Here is a 23156-nt window from a genome sequence, read left to right as displayed (position 1 = left end):
GCTTGCAATAATCTTCAATAATACTAATCTACTTCATCATTTTCAGCTTAAAAGGGCCAAAATCACAAAAAAAAAAAAAAAAAAAAAAACAATTTTCAGCTTACTCACACAGCCGCCTAGAACAATCAACTGTTGGCCACGTACATGCTAATGTTGAACGAAATACCGCACAAGATACCCAATGGCAATGGATAACTTTCAATTGCCGCATGCGTTCTCATTTTTAGTGGAAAAAGGCAAGAACAATTGAATGCGTTTCATGCACTACTGCATGCATTGCTTGAATGCGTAAAATTGAAAGAAAAGTTGAACCATGTATATACGCCTTTAGTTGGTTCAACCTCTAAATTAACCGACAGTTTTAGTAACAACGCCATATTTTATTGCTGATGCAGGAAAAATACAATACAAGGAATGGAAAAATAATATTTAATTTCCTTACTTAAGTAACATTTACAGCTTGTCGATAATCGACTGCAGCTTATGGAATATCGATTACTAAAAACGCCAATCAAACGTTACTTTCGCTGACCTTTTCATTTCTATTTTTTTCACAGTAGTGATGCTCATTGCGGTGATGGATAGCTCCTATAATATATCTGCCCCACCAAAACAATGGTTATGAAGATTTAGTTAGAGCAAAATATTTCTTTCCTCATCTGTTAATAACACTAGAAAGACTCTCTGGAGTCTGCAAACGCTATTACATTACTAAGCGTCTCTAACGACCTTAAAACATGCGTTCTTATTATTCTCTTCATGCATTAAGCAGGTTTTGCAGCGGAACCATACTTTTAGACGCCTTTTTTGTATGGAAATACGGTACAATTTGATACCCATAGTTACTACATTTAGTAGAGTATGTTCCAGAATACCTGATTTGGTATATATCTCAATTTCACCAAAAACTGCATTAAACATATTCTGAACCGGGCCCCCTCACATATAATAGTAGAACTGTTACTTGTCGATGGAAAAGAAAGGCACCAAAGTTACAAAGTTAGTACCAGAATTCTGAAATTGGTAATTTACCAGAATGCGTCACTGTTGACAGATTCTCAACAAGGAATGCATGCGCCTCGGCCAAATAACGGAAAATCGAAGGTGCTTATGAACTCTTACATCAAGGAGAATTTACTTGAACACAATTAAGTTATTTGTTTAATTTGGTGAATAGAGTTAAGCATTATAGTAAATTAGCCTCCAATTAATTGACATGAATTATGTAAGTAGTTAGCCTAATTATAGTCACTCTTGCAGTAATGTTATTGGTAAAATGTACAGTACGGTACAGTGCAAGTAAATAAATCAGTTCTGGATGAAGACGCTATCCGGAAGAAAGTTGTAGTTTTGCTCGTAATCCTCTTTCCGGTTGTTGTCGTACATTTCTCTTAAGGGAAGTTATGACGTGACAATGTTTTCACATTGCTACACGCAACAGCCAAGGATATAGCCTAATGTGTTCTTTTCCCCCGGATCAAATATTGGGAGATTTTGTGTTATGGGCTGAAAGGACGTCAGGTTAGAGAATTAGTATACAGCCGACTTCCATTCAGTGCAATTCAGTTTAATTCGTGGGAATCCAGCACCTATTTGAATAGCGAATCTTTATTTACGATACGAAGAAATCGTACTATATTTGCACAGAAATATACTGACGTTCAACATCTATCGGATTTAAAAATCCGGAATTTAGTGGAATAGTGACAGAAGCAGGCTCATTTTAAATAAGAAAAAATAGGTTCAGCAATCGCGTTCTGAGGACATAATTAGGCTCTAGGCTAGAACAGTCTTCCACTTACAAGGCTGCTAATTTATTCACCACTGCGATGTAATATAATGTATAAGCAAGATTTTATTGTAAGCGGACAAACTGAATCAACGACTAGGTGGGTTGTTACTTGCCCATTTGACTTTCTGAATGCGCCCCCCCCCCTAAATTGTTGATTGTAATAAATGAGTGAGTGATGTAATGGAACTCCTAGGTACCTAGGACATACTCTGAAAAAGGAAAGAAGCTCAGTTAAAATTTGAGTTTTCATGTTTTTTGTTGTTTTCCACAATTTTGTAAAAATAGAGCTACGTACCTCGTTTTTGCAGGAAGCCCTTCAATTCTTCCTTTTCTTCGAAGATAAATTCTATATACATTCCAAAAATCATTAAATTTATGCGAATTTGAGGTAAAGTTGGTCGCATGTTGTAATATTATTTCAACTTGTTTTCATAGACACGGACAATTTAAAAGATACAACGAATTATGACACTCTGGCCACTATAAATGTAATATAGCGAATTCATAAATCAGCGGTGACCAAACTGGGTATCGTGATTACATCGTGTAATCAAAGACATTCATACTAGTAAGGGGAGTTTCCTGTACATTGCTCTCTGTCTCGCTCACGTACTAAAGGTAAGCAGTGTCGGTACCATGTCGTCGCTCTACAAACCCTCTGTCTCTACGAGCAGGAACGGAAGGTTTCGTACAGAATTGGAAGAGGAATTTATTCGCTGTTCGGTCGGAGAAAATGTAATATGTTGCTTTGCTCAACGGTTCAATTAGTAGCAGTAGTAGTTTATATAGAAGCGACATTACAGGTCATTACGCCGAATACACAGGCATATTATTATTATTAAGTCAATAACTAGTAAATAACTGATAATAGTCATCAAAAGATTAAAAAAAAATGGCGATATGGCGTAGTTTATTATTTTATCATACAAGGGAAGATGTAAGCTATATATATTGAGGTACGTATATAAGAATTATGGTAACACTTGCTGATAAATAATAATAATAATAATAATAATAATAATAATAATAATAATAATAATAATAATAATAATAATTGGTTTAATATTACGTGCTAGTGTAGTAATGAAACGAGCTATTAAACTCCAAGAACTGAAATCATCCTTCAATCATCATCATGAAGAGAAAGATGACATAAATAAATGTAAGGAAGCCAGCTATGTAGTGGCGAACGAAATAGTTCGTTTTCTTAAGACTTCCAACGAAGGAGAGTTTTATAAAAGCGTAATGATCAAAATGCCTAAAATATAATTTGTCCAATGAAAGTTGTTAATTAATTTTGAAAACTTACGCATTTCTCGACTAAATATCCAGAAGAGAATTCAGGATATTTCTGATTGTGTTCATGAGGAATATTAAAGCAAGAAAATTTGTATATATTTTTAATTGGTTCTTGATGACAGTAGTGACATTACTGATAAAGCAAAGCTTGCTATTTTTATTCTCGCGGGATTGATGAAGAACTCAATGTTAGTGCACGAACCACCACTGGTTGTAGTTTTCATGCCATGTACTCTCCCCCGTCTCCGTACTTCATAGACTGTCTCTCGCGTGTAATCACTGCCGTTCGAGTTTTGGTCATCGCTGTCATAAATATTTCGTTCAGGTTGAAATATTTTCCCCTCAAACTCTCGAATATGCATAGTAATAGATGAAATCGCTTAAGTGGATACATTGTCATGAAGCACTTTGGCCCAAACAAGCAAACAATTTGCTGTTAACATAATTAAAACCACTCCACAGGGAAAGTGTTCTCGGCTTTGTCAGGCGGCAAACAATTAAACCTGTGGACTGATGGAGTGTAACACGCATTAAAAATGGAAATTATTGTGAAACAATCTTAATATAGTATTTAACTTAAGATAAAATAGTAATGGATCACAAGGCAAAGCTTTCCGCTAATGGATTATTTATCTTTTTTATGGAGCGATGTACAGTAGATAAAAGCTATGAAACATTTCTGATTATATCTTCACTTATTAATATACGAAAGAATGAATGATTGTTGCCTATAGTTTCATGGTGAAATGAGTATCATTTTACCGTCTTATCAGAATAAAAATTTTCTGCTTAATAGCTGTTACAAAATCTATTCAACAATAGTTTGAATGAAGAGTTGATATACGTAGGCCTACATCGAGATATAATGCTTCAAGAAATATGGTTCAATTTCCGAAGTTTCCAATAAAAAATGTTGGTGAATGTATTCCATGTTGGGTTAGATTTTTGCGGAATTATATCATTATTTCACCGATAATTCGTTATTTACCGTCATCCATAAAATAATATATGACCAAATAGTACTGCAATTGTTAAGTGTTGACGGATTTTATGATGAACCATATACATGTTTACCCATCCATGAGAAGTACTCTTGGAGGTGACTAAGCTCCTACCACCACCACCACCACCACCAATACAGTACCATGAGTGATCCTTTGTTTCAAGTCGTCTATAGATGTAGGCTCTGTCTGAGAAACGTGCTCTTCCACAAATCGCCATAAAAGAAATCAAGTGGTGTGAGGTCTGGTGACCGTGGAGGCCATGACTGAAGTCCACCTCGTCCAACAAAGTGCACACCGAACATTTCATTTAGTTTCTGGCGAACTGTTAGAGCATAATGTGCTGTGGCCCCATCTCGAAACCACATTCTTATCCGTTTGTTCAGTGCAAATGATACAGGAACTCCATTACTGCTGTTTAGCACATCTGAACAACTACGGGGAGCAATGGATGGGATTGCGTGACCAGCGTGATCACCCCACTTTACGCCCTTACTTAATCTTTTTTTTTTTCTTTTGGGACATGTGGAGTAATACACCACTCGAATTGACACCAGAGAGGAAGTATGCGAGTATTAGCTGTTTTTGACCAAATTCGACAAAGGCCTATAACCACCACCACTGGTTTCTATGACCAGAAAACATACCGTTAGTGAAAAATGACATACCGTCACTGAAAAAATGTGATCCATAAAAATTTGTTTATATATTTCTTCACAGCAGAGTACTGCCTGTTTGCTTCGTAAATATAAACCACAGCCTTCTCGAACTGTATTCAACGTGTATTTAGACACGTTTATTTGATAAGTCAACCCCTGAAATGCTTACAACGATAGTATTTCAAGCATAGAAGGCTGTGGTCTGTAGCTTGTGATGGTCATTGTTGCCAATTTAGTGACCGTCATTTCTGTCGTTGTTGCACTTTTTATTAATATAATTAAGTAAGGCACTTTGAAGCTTTAACATTATTTTAAATGATAAGTCTCAATGGACATTGCAAAATAATCTAATAAATAGCCGAGTCAACTTGAAATTATTTTATTAAGAAATTTAATGTGTTGCGTAAACTCCAAAGATTTAGGCCTACATTACTGACTGCACGAAACAATTTATTGTATACAGCATGTATGTGTATGTTGTAAGGGAGGGGTATGCCTTTTTTTTAAATTGGGGTACGCCAAGGGCAAATCTTCGAGCAGCATACCGCCTCTGGTTTTTTTCAACTTTCCTCACTACACTTTGAACACCTGTAACTTGTCAGTAAACATACTTGAAAAATAATTCATTTCATTCATTGTTAATGTCACTTAAACCTATCTTCTTTCGATGTCGCTTAGCTCCTAAACGAGGCAACAGAGAACATAAGTTTTTTACGAAAAATGATCCTCATTGCGAGATCTATCGATCCCAGAGTTTGTTGTAGAGGTGCTGAATCACTCTGTATTAACTACAATCTAACTGCGGTCAGTAGTTTAAGAAAACTTGATCCTCATGAAGACCTGCACAAGTCAAATTTTCGGCATCACAAATGCAAGAAATGTGTTATCTTGAAGTTAATGTTTTTTACAGCATCACAATATCTCTACATACTTTGCATAATAAGAACCTGGAAAATGTTACTTCATAAACTTTATACACTAACAACTCTCGAGCAACCTTGGGCACTCTTTATGAAAATGAGAAGTATGAACTAAGTCACGTGAAAAGCACAACTGAAAGCATATCAAGTTCCAGAACTCTATCCTCTCCAACGTCACTGACGTCAGAGTCATTCTTTTATCGACCTATATATAATCAAAATATATTAATAGTACATTATGCAACGAGCCTATAATGATAGTAATTAAGATGCGAGTATGTTTGTTTATGAAACGAGCGAAAGCAAGTTTCATAATTTTCATACGAGCGTCTTAATTACCATTATAGGCAAGTTTCATACGACTTTTTATGCTCGACCATTTTTCTAACTTGACATTATTCAGAAATATTCATTTTATTCGTATCTGACTGAAGATCGGAAGTGACCTTGTGCATCGCTAGTAAATTGTGAGATGTGCGCAGACGCGAAAGTATTGATTTTTTCCGAGGAACAATAATGTCATTGACCTTGATGTACTGTAGAGAATAACATGAATTAATTTTGATATAACGTGAAAATTGATTTAGAATTGAAAAACGAGATGACAAATTGAATTTATTTGAATGTTATTTACAATTAATGCTAATTATTATAGTAACAGAACATAACCTTCTGCGACAGTATTGGATTTCCAGCCTCCGTGACGTTTCCCTCGTTGTCTTTCGATTGCATATCCGAGAATAATCGAAAACCTGAACTTTAATGAATAGGTGTACTTTAATGACATGCATTAAAGGACTGATACCAGGTGTATAATTACTACATTTCGGCATGGTCGAGCATAAAGATAATTGTGTACTTCAGCTGACGACTCATTTTCTCAACTTAATTTATTTAGAACTTATTGATTTAACATCGGAAATACGCAGAAACTAGTAACATTAATCGGAAAGCAGTAATAAATAACTGTAACTCTGTAACCTTTCCCGGTCTCCTGTCACTTATCTATCGCCTCATTTAACCCACTCTAATCTTGTTACATTCCTTGGCATCACGTCACTTAACTATCTTCTCAACTAACCCACTTTAACCCTGTCACAGTCCTCGGTCTCCTATCACTTATCTCTTCCCTCATCTAACCCACTCTAACTTTGTCCCATACCTTGGCCTCACGCCAATCAACTATCCCCTCATCTAAGATACACGCAATATTTACGGAAATAATGTCGACCTGGTTGGCAAGTTGGTATAGCGCTGGCCTTCTATGCCCAAGGTTGCGGGTTCGATCCCGGGCCAGTGTGCTTAAATGTGACAGGCTCATGTCAGTAGATTTACTGGCATGTAAAAGAACTCCTGCGGGACAAAATTCCGGCACATCCGGCGACGCTGATATAACCTCTGCAGTTGCGAGCGTCGTTAAATAAAACATAACATTTTACGGAAATGTACGTCGACGGAGGGTAAAACACAGTGAAACACGATCCCCACGATCAGACGCTACCATCAGTATGTGCCAAATACGGTAAACCCACGAACTTCAGTCAGCTCTTGTCATCTGTAAGTTAGCGCTCTATGAAGTCTACTCGAGATTATACACGTCACTAGATAAAATGAAAATGATTGCTTTCCGCTCAATTTTAGTAGTTTGTACATATTCACAAAGTAAAATCAAGGAGTTCGGAATAAATTTCGTCGAGAAAACGCGCCGTCAACTGAAGTAAATAATTATTATATTGACTTACTTACTTACTGGCTTTTAAGGAACCCGGAGGTTCATTGCCGCCCTCACATAAGCCCGCCATAGGTCCCTATCCTGAGCAAGATTAATCCAGTCTCTATCATCATATCCCACCTCCCTCAAATCCATTTTAATATTATCTTTCCATCTACGTCTCGGCCTCCCTAAAGGTCTTTTTCCCTCCGGCCTCCCAACTAACACTCTATATTCATTTCTGGATTCGCCCATACGTGCTACATGCCCTGCCCATCTCAAACGTCTGGATTTAATGTTCCTAATTGTCAGGTGAAGAATACAATGCGTGTAGTTCTGCGTTGTGTAACTTTCTCCATTCTCCTTTAACTTCATACCTCTTAGCCCCAAATATTTTCCTAAGCACCTTATTCTCAAACACCCTTAACCTATGTTCCTCACTCAAAGTGAGAGTCCAAGTTTCACAACCATACAGAACAACCGGTAATATAACTGTTTCATAAATTCTAACTTTCAGATTTTTCGACAGCAGACTGGATGATAAAAGATTCTCAACCGAATAATAACAGGCATTTCCCATATTTAGTCTGTGTTTAATTTCCTCCCGAGTATCATTTATATTTGTTACTGTTGCTCCCAGATATTTGAACTTCTCCACCTCTTCAAAAGATAAATTTCCAATTTTTATATTTGCATTTCGTACAATATTCTCGTCACGAGACATAATCATATACTTTGTCTTTTCGGGATTTACTTCCAAACCTATCTCTTTACTTGCTTCCAGTAAAATTTCCCGTGTTTTCCCTAATCGTTTGTGGATTTTCTCCTGACATATTCACGTCATCCGCATAGACAAGCAGCTGATGTAACCCGTTATATTGACTTACAGTATTGTAAATAGTGTACTCACAATCACATCAAAACTGAGTGTATCTCCAACAGCAGAACTCAGCAAGTCACGAACTCGATTTTATTTATCATATTACTTTTCCAGAAAGTAAGCTTTGAGTCTTAAACACAATAGTTCTATGATACACAACACATGGTTAAAAAGTAAAACACTGTTCCGAATACTGTATAGACTTATCGTTTCTTATAGTGATCTTGTCCTAGAGCACTGCACTCACTTGACGCTTGACTTGTAATGAAGAGTTTAAGGAAGGCGTCCTCTGAAATTTGCACACGTATTTATGCGAACTGCTATTGTCATTTCAATCCAATTGTCAAATATTCATAGAGTATATCGATAATAATATGTAGCATACACTCGCACGGTTGAATTTACAACAATCTGCAGACGGTTTCAGGAAGCCGCTTGGACCACCAGACCGGTTCAACCTGTCCGTGCACCGCACTAGGCGAAGTGCGACACGCGGGGCTTCTGCTCCTCGGGGGCGGGGGTGGAAGGGGGTGGCTCCTGGTTGCGATATCTCCACATAATGTAGGTCGCTGCAGCACTAGCAGCCATCAGCGCAGCGCCCGTCAAACCCAAGGGCTGCAAAAATAACCAATATCGCTAATAACCTTGTTCTTTGAGGGAGAAATGAGACCACATTTCTATAATTTCGTAATAAATGTCGGTTTTTGCTCTTACAACTCTTCGAAACCGACATCAAGCACTTCTTTCTATCCCTAATCATAGAACGTCTTTATACTCATCTTCCTATACTGTAGAAATACCTCGCCTCTGGAATTCGTTACCTAATGACGTCAGGGACTGCCGGACTTTATCACAATTCAAAATTAAATTGGAACATTTTGTCTTAGTTAATGTTTTTAGGTATTGCTAGAAGTATTGATTTGTGTTTTTTTTCTTTTTTAATCTAGATTGAAATTCCAAGTTTCTTGTTTATCTTAGTTAATTAGTTAGGATACAATTAATTATGATACTTAATCACTCATTTAAAGTTTGTGTGACTGCAACTTGTGTATATTTTTGTGTGGCTTTACTTTGTTTATAGTGTTTTTTCCTCTCTCTCTCGCTCTCTCTCTCTATTTCTTGTGTAGCTTTATTTTGTATGTAGTGTATTTTTTTCTGTTTATTTCTATTATTGCATTTGTATTCCTGGTGTTGTGGAAGAGAAGGCCTGATGGCCTTAACTACACCAGAATAAATAAATAAATACTTACTTACAAATGGCTTTTAAGGAACCCGCAGGTTCATTGCCGCCCTCACATAAGCCCGCCAGCGGTCCCTATCCTGTGCAAGATTAATCCAGTCTCTATCATCATACCCCACCTCCCTCAAATCCATTTTAATATTATCCTCCCATCTACGTCTCGGCCTCCCTAAAGGTCTTTTTCCCTCCGGTCTCCCAACTAACACTCTATATGTATTTCTGGATTCGCCCATACGTGCTACATGCCCTGCCCATCTCAAACGTCTGGATTTAATGTTCCTAATTATGTCAGGTGAAGAATACAATGCGTGCAGTTCTGTGTTGTGTAACTTTCTCCATTCTCCTGTAACTTCATCCCGCTTAGCCCCAAATATTTTCCTTAGCACCTTATTCTCAAACACCCTGAACATAAATAAATAAATAAATAAATAAATAAATAAATAAATAAATAAATATTAATCCTTGTTGTCTGCTTATTATGTGCATGGAATGTCAGTCTCACCGCTAGAATCAGCTGTTACGACGGCCATTTATAAAAGTTTGCACAGTTTAGAAGACCTAGCCGTCAAAGCTTTAAATATTTCGGCTTTATACAGTTTTTTCAAGAATGATTGGTGGGGTTTTACGACTTCACTGTTCCAATACATAATACATGCTTCACAGTTAAATCGTAAACCCTATATTTGATAATTGTTTGGTCTTTAACATCTCTCTTCTCCCACAAATGATTTTAAAGGGCATCAGTCAATTGACGTAAATTTCAGGAGAACAAGCAAAACAAAAAAATAATTATATATATATATATATATATATATATATATTAAGAGGTTTGAATGAATAATTGTTTTTCTTTTTCTATTCCTTAATAATGTAGACCTACGTGACATTTTGAGAAGCATTTCTAGTGTGTTAATGATTTATTTTACATGAATTTCCTTAATTTCCAAACCATTCAAATTAGTGACATGCCCTTTCAAAACAAATAGATTCAAATATTGTTCTAGGACAGCCATTTTTATGCAAATTGTAATTAAGAGGTTTGTTTCTGCAGCAGTTTCTAACAGTTTGCAATCTTCATGAGCAGTCGCACTTCGACTTTACCACTCGTATGTGTAAAATTGGAGTGCGCATGTGCTCATGACGGTTTCAAATCGTTGGAAACTCCTGCAGAAACGAACCTAATACTAAAACAGGGAGGTTTTTTTTTTTGGATAAATCGCAATATAGCGAACGCCAGTAGGGGAAGTTATCCCCACCAACATGAAATGTGCATTCGACACAACACTCGCCTATCACGTAGAGTGTCTGTTGAACTAGTAGGGGAAAAGTGAAAGGGGTCGTGGGCGGAGCTTCTACGTTCGCTATATTGCGATTTGCCCGATTTTTTTTATAGTAGGGCTAGAAAAAAGTATAATAGACTAATAAAATGCAATTTTAAAAATTTCACAAAATTTTACCTTTTTTTTTTTCAAACTTACGTTCTTTTTTTTTTTTTAATGTAAGACCTAAGAAAATGCAAATATCTTCTTGTGTTGGAGTTAATTTAACCTTTGGGAAAGTATGACAAAAAATTTAGTGCAAAATCTTCAATTCGACGGTGTTCGAGTAAAGGAGGTTTTTTTTTTTTTTTGTGCATATGGAGTTTTGTTCCCCAGGACACAAGTTAAATTCTACATATGAGTGTGCAAAAAACAAAGTAATGCTAGCATTTGATGTGTTTTATTTGTATAGAAAATTATTTTAAATAAGGGTCCGAAGCTTATTTTCATTTATCTCGAAACTTATTTTTATGACTTACCTACCTTTACGCAAAGACCATCGAATTTTCATAGAGAAGATAGATTCTTAGAAATTCTTTTTATTTTAAGGAAAAAAATTCGCTACTTTAATAATTATAGTTTGGTTGCTTTCCAAATTAGCATTTATATAATATAATATGTTTATATCTTAATTGGTTTAGAAAATTCAAATTTTACCTCTGTCCTACGTTAAGGGGATCCAGTTGTTAAATACAAAGTTTTTCAAGTTTATAATTTTTTATATAAACTTAATGTCTTCTGAAAAATTATTATGTGACCAAATTTGAACAAATTTTTACAAAACTGAAGAGGAAATTAAAATTAGGCCTACTGCTGAACATTTTATATAGTTTCAGATTATGAATTAAACAAATATAATATTTGACTTTACAAGCTCTCAATATGTTTTTAGTTTTTAAGTTATAATCGATCTATGGAATGCAATCTATGTTACAATAATATTCTATTTAATTGTTTCAAGATTCTAGCTTAATGGACAGACTCACCCCAAGAACTTGGCTGTTCATATGTGCAGTCTTGCACTCTGTGATAGTGATGATGGACACAGCTATTATGGCCACAGCCTCGGGCAGCATCAGTGCCAAGTCCTGTAACAATGGATTCCTAAGTATGTCTACATTCAACCAGAACAACGATAAATCTGGATTATTTTTATTACTTGCTCCCTTTCTTTCTTGGCGAATGGTATGGGCATTTAATATTACAATTAAATATAATAATAACTTCCACTCAATCAGCAAAAAATATACATACATACATATGAACTTACAAGTTACAAAGAACACAGCAATTTGATTTTGATAAAAGTTACATGTATACAAGAGTTACTTATGAATTAAACAGTGAAATACTATGAACTATTAATTAAACAATGAAATACAAACTGTGTAGCAGAATTGAACTAAAATAGATAGAATGTAAATATATTTCAAATAATGCCACATAATAGGAAGAGATTATTATAAGACAATATTGTGAAAATACAGCGCTATCAGGATGCATTCCTAAGGAAAGAAGTTACCATATTGTCAATGACCGTTAAGTCAGTATAATTAGAGTGAATTGCTAAGAAGGTTATCCTTTAAGCTAATTTTAAAAATGTATATTGTCTTTCAGCCCCTAATACTTTGTGACAAGGATTCCTTTGTCGCGAGGTGGAGACGGTAAAAGATGAGAAGTAACAAGATGTTCTATGAAGAGGTACCGGTATACTTAGTGTGCCACAGATAAATGATCTGGTATTTACGTCGTGGTTAGAGTAGGCCTATAGATAAGAGAGTCCACACCTGTGGAGTAACGGTCAGCGCGTCTGGCCGCGAAACCAGGTGGCCCGGGTTCGAATCCCGGTCGAGGCAAGTTGAGGTTTTTTCCGGGGTTTTCCCTCAATCCAATACGAGCAAATGCTAGGTAACTTTCGGTGCTGGACCCCGCACTCACTTCACCGGCATTATCACCTTCATTTCATTCAGACGCTAAATAACCAGAGATGTTGATACAGCGTCGTAAAATAACCCAATAAAATAAAAATAAAATAGATAAGAGAAACGAGACGAAAGGTAATTTGGTGTTGATGTGTGCAGAATTCGAAAGAGTAAAGACAAAGAGTGTAAAGTTCTACGTTCTTTGAGTCGGAGCTACGAAAGACTTGCGAAGGACGGTGATATGTGATCATATCGCCGGATGTTGCACACGTATCTGACGCACATTTTCTGAACTCGCTGTAGCTCGTCTGGCAGTTCAGAACTTATGTCACTTAACAGAACGTCACAATAATCGAAGTGCGGCATTACTAGGGTTTATACAGTACTAGGGTAAGTTTTAGTTGTTGGAGCAAGAATTTCTTAAGTGATTCAAACAGTGAATGAAGGAACAGATTTTTTTTTATCGTTTCTTTAACTTGGAAATTCCAATTTAGATTAGTATCGAAAAAGAAACCAAGATTTTTTTACGACAGATGAATAAGAGATTAGTATGTTGTTAAGTATTACGACTGGAAGATTACAGTTATTAAGACAGTTAACTAAGCCGTTTAGGTATGTCCAATAATTATAATAACTTAAGTCTTATTTGGATTAAGTGCGATTCCGAATTTGGCCGTCCATTTAGTATTTCCTATTAACAATCTGAGGTAGAAACCACTACTAATTGTATAATGTTTAAGGCCATGTGATATGAAAGAAGCAGCACAAACAATTCACGATTGACTAAGACTTCTGTTTGAACTGTGATATGATATCTCTGCTCACAAATGGAAATTGTAATCCTTTTCCAAAGTCGACTGATAAAAATCGGCACAATATTAACAAGGTGCAGCATGTATTCTGTCGTCCTTATCACCATAATCATCATCTGTGTGCATTTATTTTATTCTCTGAGGAGGGAATAGTTCGTTCGCCCTGTCTTTTTTCCCCCACTTGTGTCTATTTCTCTGTTCATTCATTCATTCATTTATTTTATTCCATAGATCTTACATGAGCAATGAAGCTTTAAGATGTGGAACATGTCAACATTTTACAATATTATAATTACAATTTTTACAAATTTTTATAGTTTTACAATTTAGTAATTTTCTACAATTTTTACAATTTTGTACAATTTTTTTACATTTTTTTTTTTTACATTTTGGCGAGATGTAGTGAGATGAGATGAGGTCCGAGGATTCGCCAAAATATTACCCGGCATTTGCCTTTTCGGTGGGGGAAACCTCGGAAAAACCCAACCAGGTAATCAAATCAAAGGGGTTGATGCCAAGGACTCGCCATAGACCATCCGGCTTCAGTCCCACGGCTGGGGAAAACCTCCGAAGAAACCAAAATCCAAAGGGGGATCCAACCCAAGCCCGAACGCAGCTCCGGATCAGCAGCCCAGCGAGTCAGCCGTATTCCAAACTCTAAATAGTTGTTCATCGTGATATAACAGAATGGAGAATAATTATTAAGAAATGAAACTTGCCCCATAGACTATATAAACAGATATTGTAACTAAGATTAAACAAAATCGATTCCGATTGATTGGATATGCCATCAAAGTACCAGAAGAAAAACATTTTACAGGGCTTCTAAAATCTGCTTTGAGAAAAAAAATCATCGCATGCGATTTCAAGATAATTTGAAAAAAAATAAAACATATATATATATCGCCTTATTAAATTCAAGCAATTACATAATACTTGTTCTGGTATTGTATTGTATTGTATTTATTAACATTCCATGGTATTCATACATTGCTTACAGCTAGAATATGGAACAAGTCAAAAAACTTAATACTATTATACAGTCTTAATTTATAGTCACAGTCTAGATGAAATATATACAGCCGAGATTTACAATATAGTCTACTAGCACGACACATAGTTTTAGTATCAATTTCATGAAGTGTTATTGAATGTCATGAATTCACCTACAGAGTAGAAGGCGTGAGAAATTAGGTACTTCTTTAATTTGGTCCTAAATAATTTTATGTTTTGAGTTTCATTTTTTATATCGATAGGGAGGCTATTAAAAATGTTTACTGTCATATAACGCACTCCTTTTTGGTAGCACGATAGACTTGCCGATGGAGTATGAAAGTCATTTTTTGATTTGTATTTATGCTATGAACTGTTGAATTAGTTACAAAGTTTTCACGATTACATACGAGGAAGATTATTAATGAAAAGATATACTGACAAGTCATGGGAATTATTTGTAGTTTTTTTAAATAGTCCTACAGGATTCCCTAGATTTGGCACCTACTCTTATTCTAATTACTCTTTTTTGTAATAGAAATATACTGTTACTATCTGTGGAATTTCCCCAGAATATTATTCCAAAACTCATTACCGAGTGGAAGTATGCAAAGTGTATTGTTTTTAAGGTATTGATATTTATTATCTTTTGCATAGATCTAATAGCAAAACAAGCTGAATTTAGTTTGGGGGTAATTTCTTTAATATTATTTTTCCAATTTAACACATTATCGATTTTTAAGAAAAGAAATTTGTTGTTGTTGTTTCTAATAGGTATCTATTGTTAAATATTGCGCTAAAAATTTGCGACGTTGAATTTGGACAGGATTTAAATTGAATTATGTTAGTTTTGTTACAATTTAATACCAATTTATTGACTGAGAACCAGTTACATATTTTGAAGAGAATTTCCTCTGTTGAAGATTGGAATGTGTTGGAGTTATTGGCTGTAATTACTATACTTGTGTCATCTGCAAATAATATGGGATGACCTACATCTTTTATTATTGGGGCAAGATCATTTATAAACACTAGAAAAAGTAGGGGACCTAATATTCATCCTTGAGGAATTCCATTATTAATAGTTCCCCATGGTAGAGTCAGTTGACATAACACTGTATGTCCATCTGTAAAATCTTACATGGTTGAAGCTCAATAAGCTACAGATGTGATAACACACTATAATATGCACATCGGACCCCAGCAACGACAGGTTGTGTAACATAATGATCTTACCAACTTGACCCAGAAGGACGGTCTGTCCTCCGCCATGCCGAGCATGAACATGGTGTACAGGAAGGCCGCCGAGATGAAGGCGACGAGACTGGCGAGGGGATACAGCCACGTGTACCACGAAGGGGTGTCGGGGCACGAATCCAAGGCTAGGAAGAGCGTGCCTGCTGCCAGAAATATTAGCTGTCAACACAAACGACAAACATATTATGTCATAAAATATTTAACTATGCACACGTTAACAGTGATACTGTAGACCAGTAGTGCCAAACACCACGAGATTGTGACGTAATAGAAATGCAACCCGCACACACCACTATCGCAGGGAGAGGGGTGCAGTGGGTATCTCCTCAAGTAATGCAGTGAATAACAGTGCAAAGACGGACTTTGACCAAAAAATAAAAATAATATAATATTTTTCTAATTATTAATTACATACACACACTTTCTTCCGTGTTAACTTTTTATCCTCCTATTCATTATTTTTGTATTAATAAAATAAAATATATTTTCTTATTTATCATAAAAAGAACATTAGGTCTACTTTACATCAGCAGATATTTGAAATTAGAAAAACATACCAAGCTGGTCACGAAGTTGTATGTAAATTACACTACATACTTCAGAAAAAGTCGAAGTATTTTACCCCGATTAAGACATAGAAGCCGATACTTTCTATTGTTTGTTTATTAATGAAATATTCCAATTACATTACATATGTCGAAAAAAGTCGAAGTATTTTTCTCCGATTAATACATAGAAGCCGATACTTTTTATTGTTCGTTTATTAATGAAATATTCAACTTATAGGTAAGGGCGTGGTAGTCTTTATAACAACAAGAATAATGACAACGTACATCGTTCTTTTATACTTCATTTAAAATTTTACAACAAATTAAGTATCTCATATTTTTGCCATCTGCACAAAAGAAATACTTTTGTGCGAGATCGTGCGTATTTGCTTGTTTTCAGCACAGAACCAATATGCGGTAAGTGTGAAATACCACATTCAGTATTCCCAACGTAACACACACAAAACAAATTCCCTCTTCTTACCGCTTAAGCGCGACATTCATTTTACTGCTTTTTAGAGACGTTTAACATAGTAATAATTATAAACTGGAAACTTACCACTGCAATTTCACCTAAATTGCAATGTTAATTATTGTTTTTAAATATTTGCAAAAATTAAGTAAAGTCTACTACTCCACGAAACTTATTACATTCCTGATGCAAGTAACATTAAGGAAGCCGTGAAAAAATCAACAAGATTCCAGATGCCGATGTTATTACTGCAATATGTTATATAAATAATATTGTTAAAATATTAAAATGAAAAATAAATCATTACATAACCTTACCGTTTGTTTTAAGTTCGCATTTATAGACTGGGGGAAAAAAAAGACAGACGTATATCACGGCCTGCTGGAGTATAGTATACACAGAAAACATTTTATAGCAACAATGTTGAAGGAAGATATTTTGGTTTTCCGAAGTTGCCGTCATTAAACAGAAACCAACATGGAGATTTCATTGCAACTAATTAGAAATTCGTCTTTCAGGTATGTAATAAACGATCTTCGCACAAAATAATGTACGATACACGAGCGGTATGTTTGTTTTCATGTTCTCGGAAATTAAAAAAGCTCAACTACGTTTCGCTTTTTCAATCTTTTCCTCGACCATGAAAACGTCAACATACCGCTCTTGTAACGTATATTACTATTCCTCCCATGCTCCTTAAAATTAAGTTTTTTACATATTATCTGTTTTGGAAAAGACATCGAACATATTATCCAACACATTTGCAACATTACATGTGTAGCCTACGTCCGCAGCTGATAAATGTCTTTACTTATATCGAAGTGAAGGCTGTAAACAGAGGGTGGGGATATGATGCCATAGTTACGCTTGAGTGGAGGCAGGGGCATGTGTCGCGACATAGCTTTTGGCGATCACTGCTGTAGACATTTTATCTATAATCTTTTCGCTGTAAGAAAAATCCTAATGTAAACAATAGCACGTAACTGAAGTGAGGCTTCATTGGCCGCTGTTTGGCGCCATAGATTCTCAGTACATGTTCCCGCCTACTGTTGTACATTCTGTTTCATGTTAAACATTTCTCGTTACTCGCCAAGTAGGCCTAACCTCACTACTATGCATTCGTTTGCTTAGGAAACGTTTATTTTATAATTACTGTAGTTAATTTTTTTTAAGTCTTATGTCTTCACAAAGGATAGTTGAGGATGCAGAAGCCATACTTCAGTACCACGTGCTTACGTGAACAACTACGAGCTCAAGTGACGCCATGTTGTTACAAGAACAGACTACCTCGGTATTACTGTTGGTATTCATCCGCGTTCATAGTACATAACAAAATATAAAAGTAGCTTTTCTTTTACATAGCGTTTTACATATGAGTGACGTTAAATGTTTCATCGTATTTAACAACTAGAATTCAATTTTTTATTCTCAAATAATACAAGATTGTGGTTTCCAAATACGAACTATATTTTCCTGCGCCATGTGAGTGTTTCGACTGGGAGCCAATCACGGGTATGACAGCAACGTGCTTATGTTTACATTAGGATTTTTCTTACTGCGAAAACAGTATAGCGTCTGCATCTGACAGATACAGTAGGCGTATACTGACTTGAGACTGCCACGGAATTGTAATGAAATGGAATGGAATTTACGGGAGGGGGCACTATGGCACATTTTGAAAATCAGACATTTACTTATTCATATTTTTTATTTACATGATAATTTCTTTAGCTCTTAGTTTTCAAGTAGGTATTCATTATTTATCAATGCTGGAACATAGATAATAATATGGGTGGACACGTACGAATGTTTTCATTAAATTTTGTGAATACCGCATGCGAGTGGAGCATTTTGAACATCTAAAAATCTAGTTTCGAGAAAAAGGTACATTTGTGAAAAGAAATACAATACTGGCATATGGAGCAGGCCGGTATAAAAACAGCTCCTGAACTTCAAAGAAGACGTAGAGGCAGAAAGTCTCTTATCAACTTTCTAAGTGCCCAAGGAATATTTCGTACAAAACAACCGAAAGTTGATTTTTTGACCATTTTTTGTAAAACCTCATTGCTAGTGACCCTTAAAAAGAGAAAAAGGGAAGACAAGCAGAGCAAGGAAATTGCAAGTAGAAAAAGAGGAATACAAGAAAAAGAAAGGGACGGCAGTGAAAACAATGAGAAAACAGGGATGACTAGGGGAATGCACTGAACACGAGGGGAATACGAAGAGAACGCGAAGACATCGAGAACAAGGGGAAGAGAAAGAAATTAAGGGGAATGCAAGGAAAACAAGGGGAAGCCAAGAAGAAAAAGGAAAATAGAATATTTTATTTTCGCTGACAGAGTTAAGCCCATAAGAATTTCTTTTCCACTCAACCAGCCTTAATCAATACAATAGTGACATCATCATCATCCTTGCCTGTATTGGGTCTAGTGGCCCGTTACGGTCTCTTGCCAACGCTTGAACGGTCTGCCCAAGGATCTCTTGCCCACAGGATGGTAATTTAAAATTTGGCGTGGAATTCTAGAACGAGGCATTCTGATGACATATGATCTCCAGTTTTGTCTGTATTTCTGTAGGTATTCCGTAATCGGTTCAATCTGCAGTTCTTTCATAATGTCAAAATTTTTTATGTGATCCATTCTCGTGTATCCCGCTGTACGACGCATAAATCTCATTTCTGCCGCCGTTTATCTTTTTTGAATCAATATTACGAATCGTCCGAGCTTCACTACCAAAACAGAGTATAGGTCTGGCCAAAGTTTTATAAATTCTGGTGCGCGTGTGTTTTTGTACTAAGGTTGGTTTGAATATCTGATTAATTATCCCCATTGCTCTGTTGAATTTAATAATTTTCTCATTCAAATCCTTTTCTTCTTCATATGAAATTTAGTAACCGTGATAACTAAAATTTTTGACTTGTTCGATGATCTTATTATCGATGCATATTTTGCTACGGACTGGTTCCTTTCCTAAAAAAAAAAAGCCATCACTTTAGATTTGTCAGTTGAAATTTCCATATTGAAACTTTCTGCCATTTGATTAAAGTTGTAAACCAAACGTTGTAAATTATCTTCTGAAGTTGCCATAAACACAATATCATCAGCAAATAATAAAGTATCTATTTGGGACAAACGACTTATCAGTATACTTCCATGTGGTTTCAATCTCCATTCCTTAATAATGTGATTCATGTATATTATAAATAATATAGGAGATAAACTACAACCCTTTCTCACTCCTTGATTTATTCGTTTCCAATCTGAATATTTGTTTTCAGTCCTAACCTGTATATTATTATAAATATTGTAAATAGCTGTTATTAATTGATTTGGAATACCATCATGTGCTAAAATATTCAATAATTTGTTTCTATCTACTCTGTCGAAGGCTTTCTTCATATCAATAAATGCCAGGTGGGTTTCAATATTAAATTCCCTATGTTTTCCGATCAAAAGCTTCAGTGTTAAATATCCATCTGCACATGATCTACCTTTTCGGAATTTAAATTATGAATATTTCAATACACTGATTCTACAGCAATAAACTTGAGTTGAATTTTAACGACTAGTGTATGTTTACTTAATTTCAGATAAAACCTGTAAGAAAAAGTAAAAATTTATGAGCTAATATGTTACAATTCAATCCGTATGTAATGTACAATTACAATTACGTTCAGTTAGCTAGTTTCTTAAATTATGAAAATTAATTTAATATTAGTATACTGAAACTATATTACAGGCAGCAAAATATAAATCTGAAATATATCGATATAATGAGAATAATATTAATGTAATGAGATTTTGCCATTATAGGTTTTGTATTCTATTTAAAGAAATTAATAGTAATAACAAGAATGCACAGATGTTAGCTTCATTATAAGTAACAAATATTAATCAGTAATTAATCGGTTAAGTAAGAATTTATGTAATTTTGACCTAAATGAAGTTATTGTCCAACAACCCCTTACATCATTCGAAAGCGAGTTCCAATTTCTAGCAACTGAAACTGTATAGGATGAAGAATATAAATATGTCTTATGGCACGGTATAATGAGCAAATTATTGTGATGAGACCTGGTACTTAGCTGATGATATGCGGATAAATTTTGAAAACGAGAAGAGAAATAGAAGACAAAAGGGGGAAGACAAGAAAATAAGGGAATATACAGGGAGAATAAAAGTGACGTATATATGCGAACTTCTCACATTGCCCAGTTTATCGGATATGACGTAATAGATCTAAGCATTCCCATGACAACCGAAGTCGAATTTCCGTTCTACAAAACCTTTTTGATTTTTTATTAGTGCAGGTCGAATATAGACGTAAAATATCAAACGTTTTCCAAAATTTGTATCGGTGTTTTCTTCTCTACATAAATCTTTATTCACTAGATATTAAATAATTTTTCATCGACTCTGCAGATCGCGATATTATGGATTCACGTAGTAGTGAATGAGCAGAGGAGTCTGAATTGAACTTATTTCGAAAATGACAGCATTTATAGCATGTTAATGGTAACCATGAAGATTACGATACCTAAGGAGAAGATTAAGACGACAAGGATGTTGTTGATAAATAAGGTGAATAATTTGACAAATAAGGTGATAAATTGATGAGTCTATGTCTAGCAGAGTTACGTGGGGCATGAAGTGTTCATGTGGACGGTAAACACGAGACAAAGAATCTCAGGATCTGTTAATACTTATAAGATTTTAAGTAAATTCCGTATCTTCATAATCAATTACGCACAAACGAGATTGCTTTTGTTTTTGTATGCAAACAGTCTTGTCTTATCGCCTGTCTCAATATGTGACAGCTGCTATAAGATAATACCTACAATAAGAAAAAGGAAACAGATTCATGAAATTTTTATACTTACGTATTTAGCGAATCACTCACTGCTCACTGATAATCTGATAATGTATGGCTATTTTTTCATCAGAATTTTTTAATCCTTGATTGTCATCGCAAATATTTATCAGAGGTTTCAACATTCCGTTGGATTAAGAAAATACAACATTCTTTTTAGATCTTTCCTGAAGTTCAAAGCTTCGTCAAGAGATAGATTGCTGGTATACAGGATGATTCACGAGGATTTACCGTCACTTACGGAGTTTATTTCCGAAGACATTCTGAGCAAAAATAACGTATAAACATTTGTCCTAATCTTAATATTTTCAGAGTTACACTAATTTGAAGTTGTTAGTAAAATACCTTTTTTCTTTAGATTTAAGGGTAAAAGAATATTAAAAATAAAGAATGAACTATTCAGAAGTATCATTTCTTTAACTGGCTAGTGTTCTGAAGCTAAAAATGTGTTGTCAGTTGCTTTGTTTTTCAATTTTTAACTAATTATTACATTATTCTTACGCACTTCTCACAAAAATTGTTACAAATCATACGACTTAGGAAATGATTCTTTACAGTTTAATTATGCGTCCTAATGTATAGTCTTGAAGGATTTACAAGAGTGGCGTGATTTGTAACAATTATTGTTTTGATAAATGTAATTTTGTAGTTAAAAATCGAAAAAAGAAATTCTGTACGAAGCAACTAATCTATTTTAATGAAGGAACTTTGATCTAAGATAGTGACGTGATCTGACTAATTCTCGACGTCCATTTCAAACGCTTATATACAAAAAAATGGTTTAAAGTGATTTAGTTGAACTTGCATCAGTTGGACCAATTCTTGCTATTAACACAATAAATCCCGCGCCGTGACGTCGTGATCTAAGGCATACTGCCTAGGACTCGCTTTACGGAATGTGTGCTGGTACGAGTCCTCATGAGGAAATAAATTTTCTTGTGAAATTTCGGCCAGTGTGTGAGACCGGTGCCCACCCAGCATCATAATGCACTTGGGGAGCTACGAAAGTAGCGAAAATCCGGTTTCAAAAACCAGCTGTAACGGCTGGGGGATCATCGTGTTAACCACACGATACCCCCATTCTGGTTGGATAATCGTCCACCTCTGCTTCGGCATGTGGATGTGAGACCAGCAGCCGGCTGGTCGGTCTTAGTCCTTCATAAGCTGTAGCGCCACAGATTTACTTTTTACTTTATTAACACAATAAGTAACACAGGCCTGCAAAATTAAGGGTCATAAAAACTTTTCTAAAAGTTCATACTACTTTATAGTTTCTTGGTGTGCTGAATCCAAAACTGAGCTCAGATTTTCTTTATCACGTACCATTTTTCGTGCCTGATGGCTTTAACACCATCAGAATAAATAAATAAATAAATAAATAAATAAATAAATAAATAAATAAATAAATAAATACATAAATCAATAAATATATAAATAAATTAATTAATTAATTTTTCCGCAA

The 23156-nt window shown here is 35.2% G+C and overlaps 2 protein-coding genes across 5 annotated transcripts in view; both read right to left on the bottom strand.

Annotated features, from left to right (window-relative positions):
* gudu (Armadillo repeat-containing protein gudu) overlaps positions 1-8426 on the bottom strand; it is an 88203-nt gene extending 79777 nt beyond the window's left edge. For both annotated transcript variants that reach the window (XM_069844245.1, XM_069844249.1), the window contains exon 1: positions 8293-8426. The gene's annotated coding sequence lies outside the window, so the exon portion shown is untranslated. The remainder of the gene's footprint in view (positions 1-8292) is intronic.
* Positions 8331-23156, bottom strand: part of LOC138712437 (uncharacterized) — a 197072-nt gene continuing 182246 nt past the window's right edge. For all 3 annotated transcript variants that reach the window (XM_069844257.1, XM_069844259.1, XM_069844258.1), the window contains 3 exons: positions 15785-15964; positions 11808-11909; positions 8331-8877 (listed from right to left, as the gene is read on the bottom strand). In XM_069844257.1, the coding sequence (XP_069700358.1) occupies positions 8737-8877; positions 11808-11909; positions 15785-15964 (423 nt within the window). In that variant the 3' untranslated portion in view covers positions 8331-8736. The remainder of the gene's footprint in view (positions 8878-11807; positions 11910-15784; positions 15965-23156) is intronic.

The sequence above is a fragment of the Periplaneta americana genome, chromosome 13 (genome assembly GCF_040183065.1).
Source record: "Periplaneta americana isolate PAMFEO1 chromosome 13, P.americana_PAMFEO1_priV1, whole genome shotgun sequence".
NCBI classification, from domain to species: Eukaryota; Metazoa; Arthropoda; class Insecta; order Blattodea; family Blattidae; genus Periplaneta; species Periplaneta americana.
The sequence above is the reverse complement of the archived record's forward strand: the minus strand, read 5'-3'. Positions and strand labels throughout refer to the sequence as shown.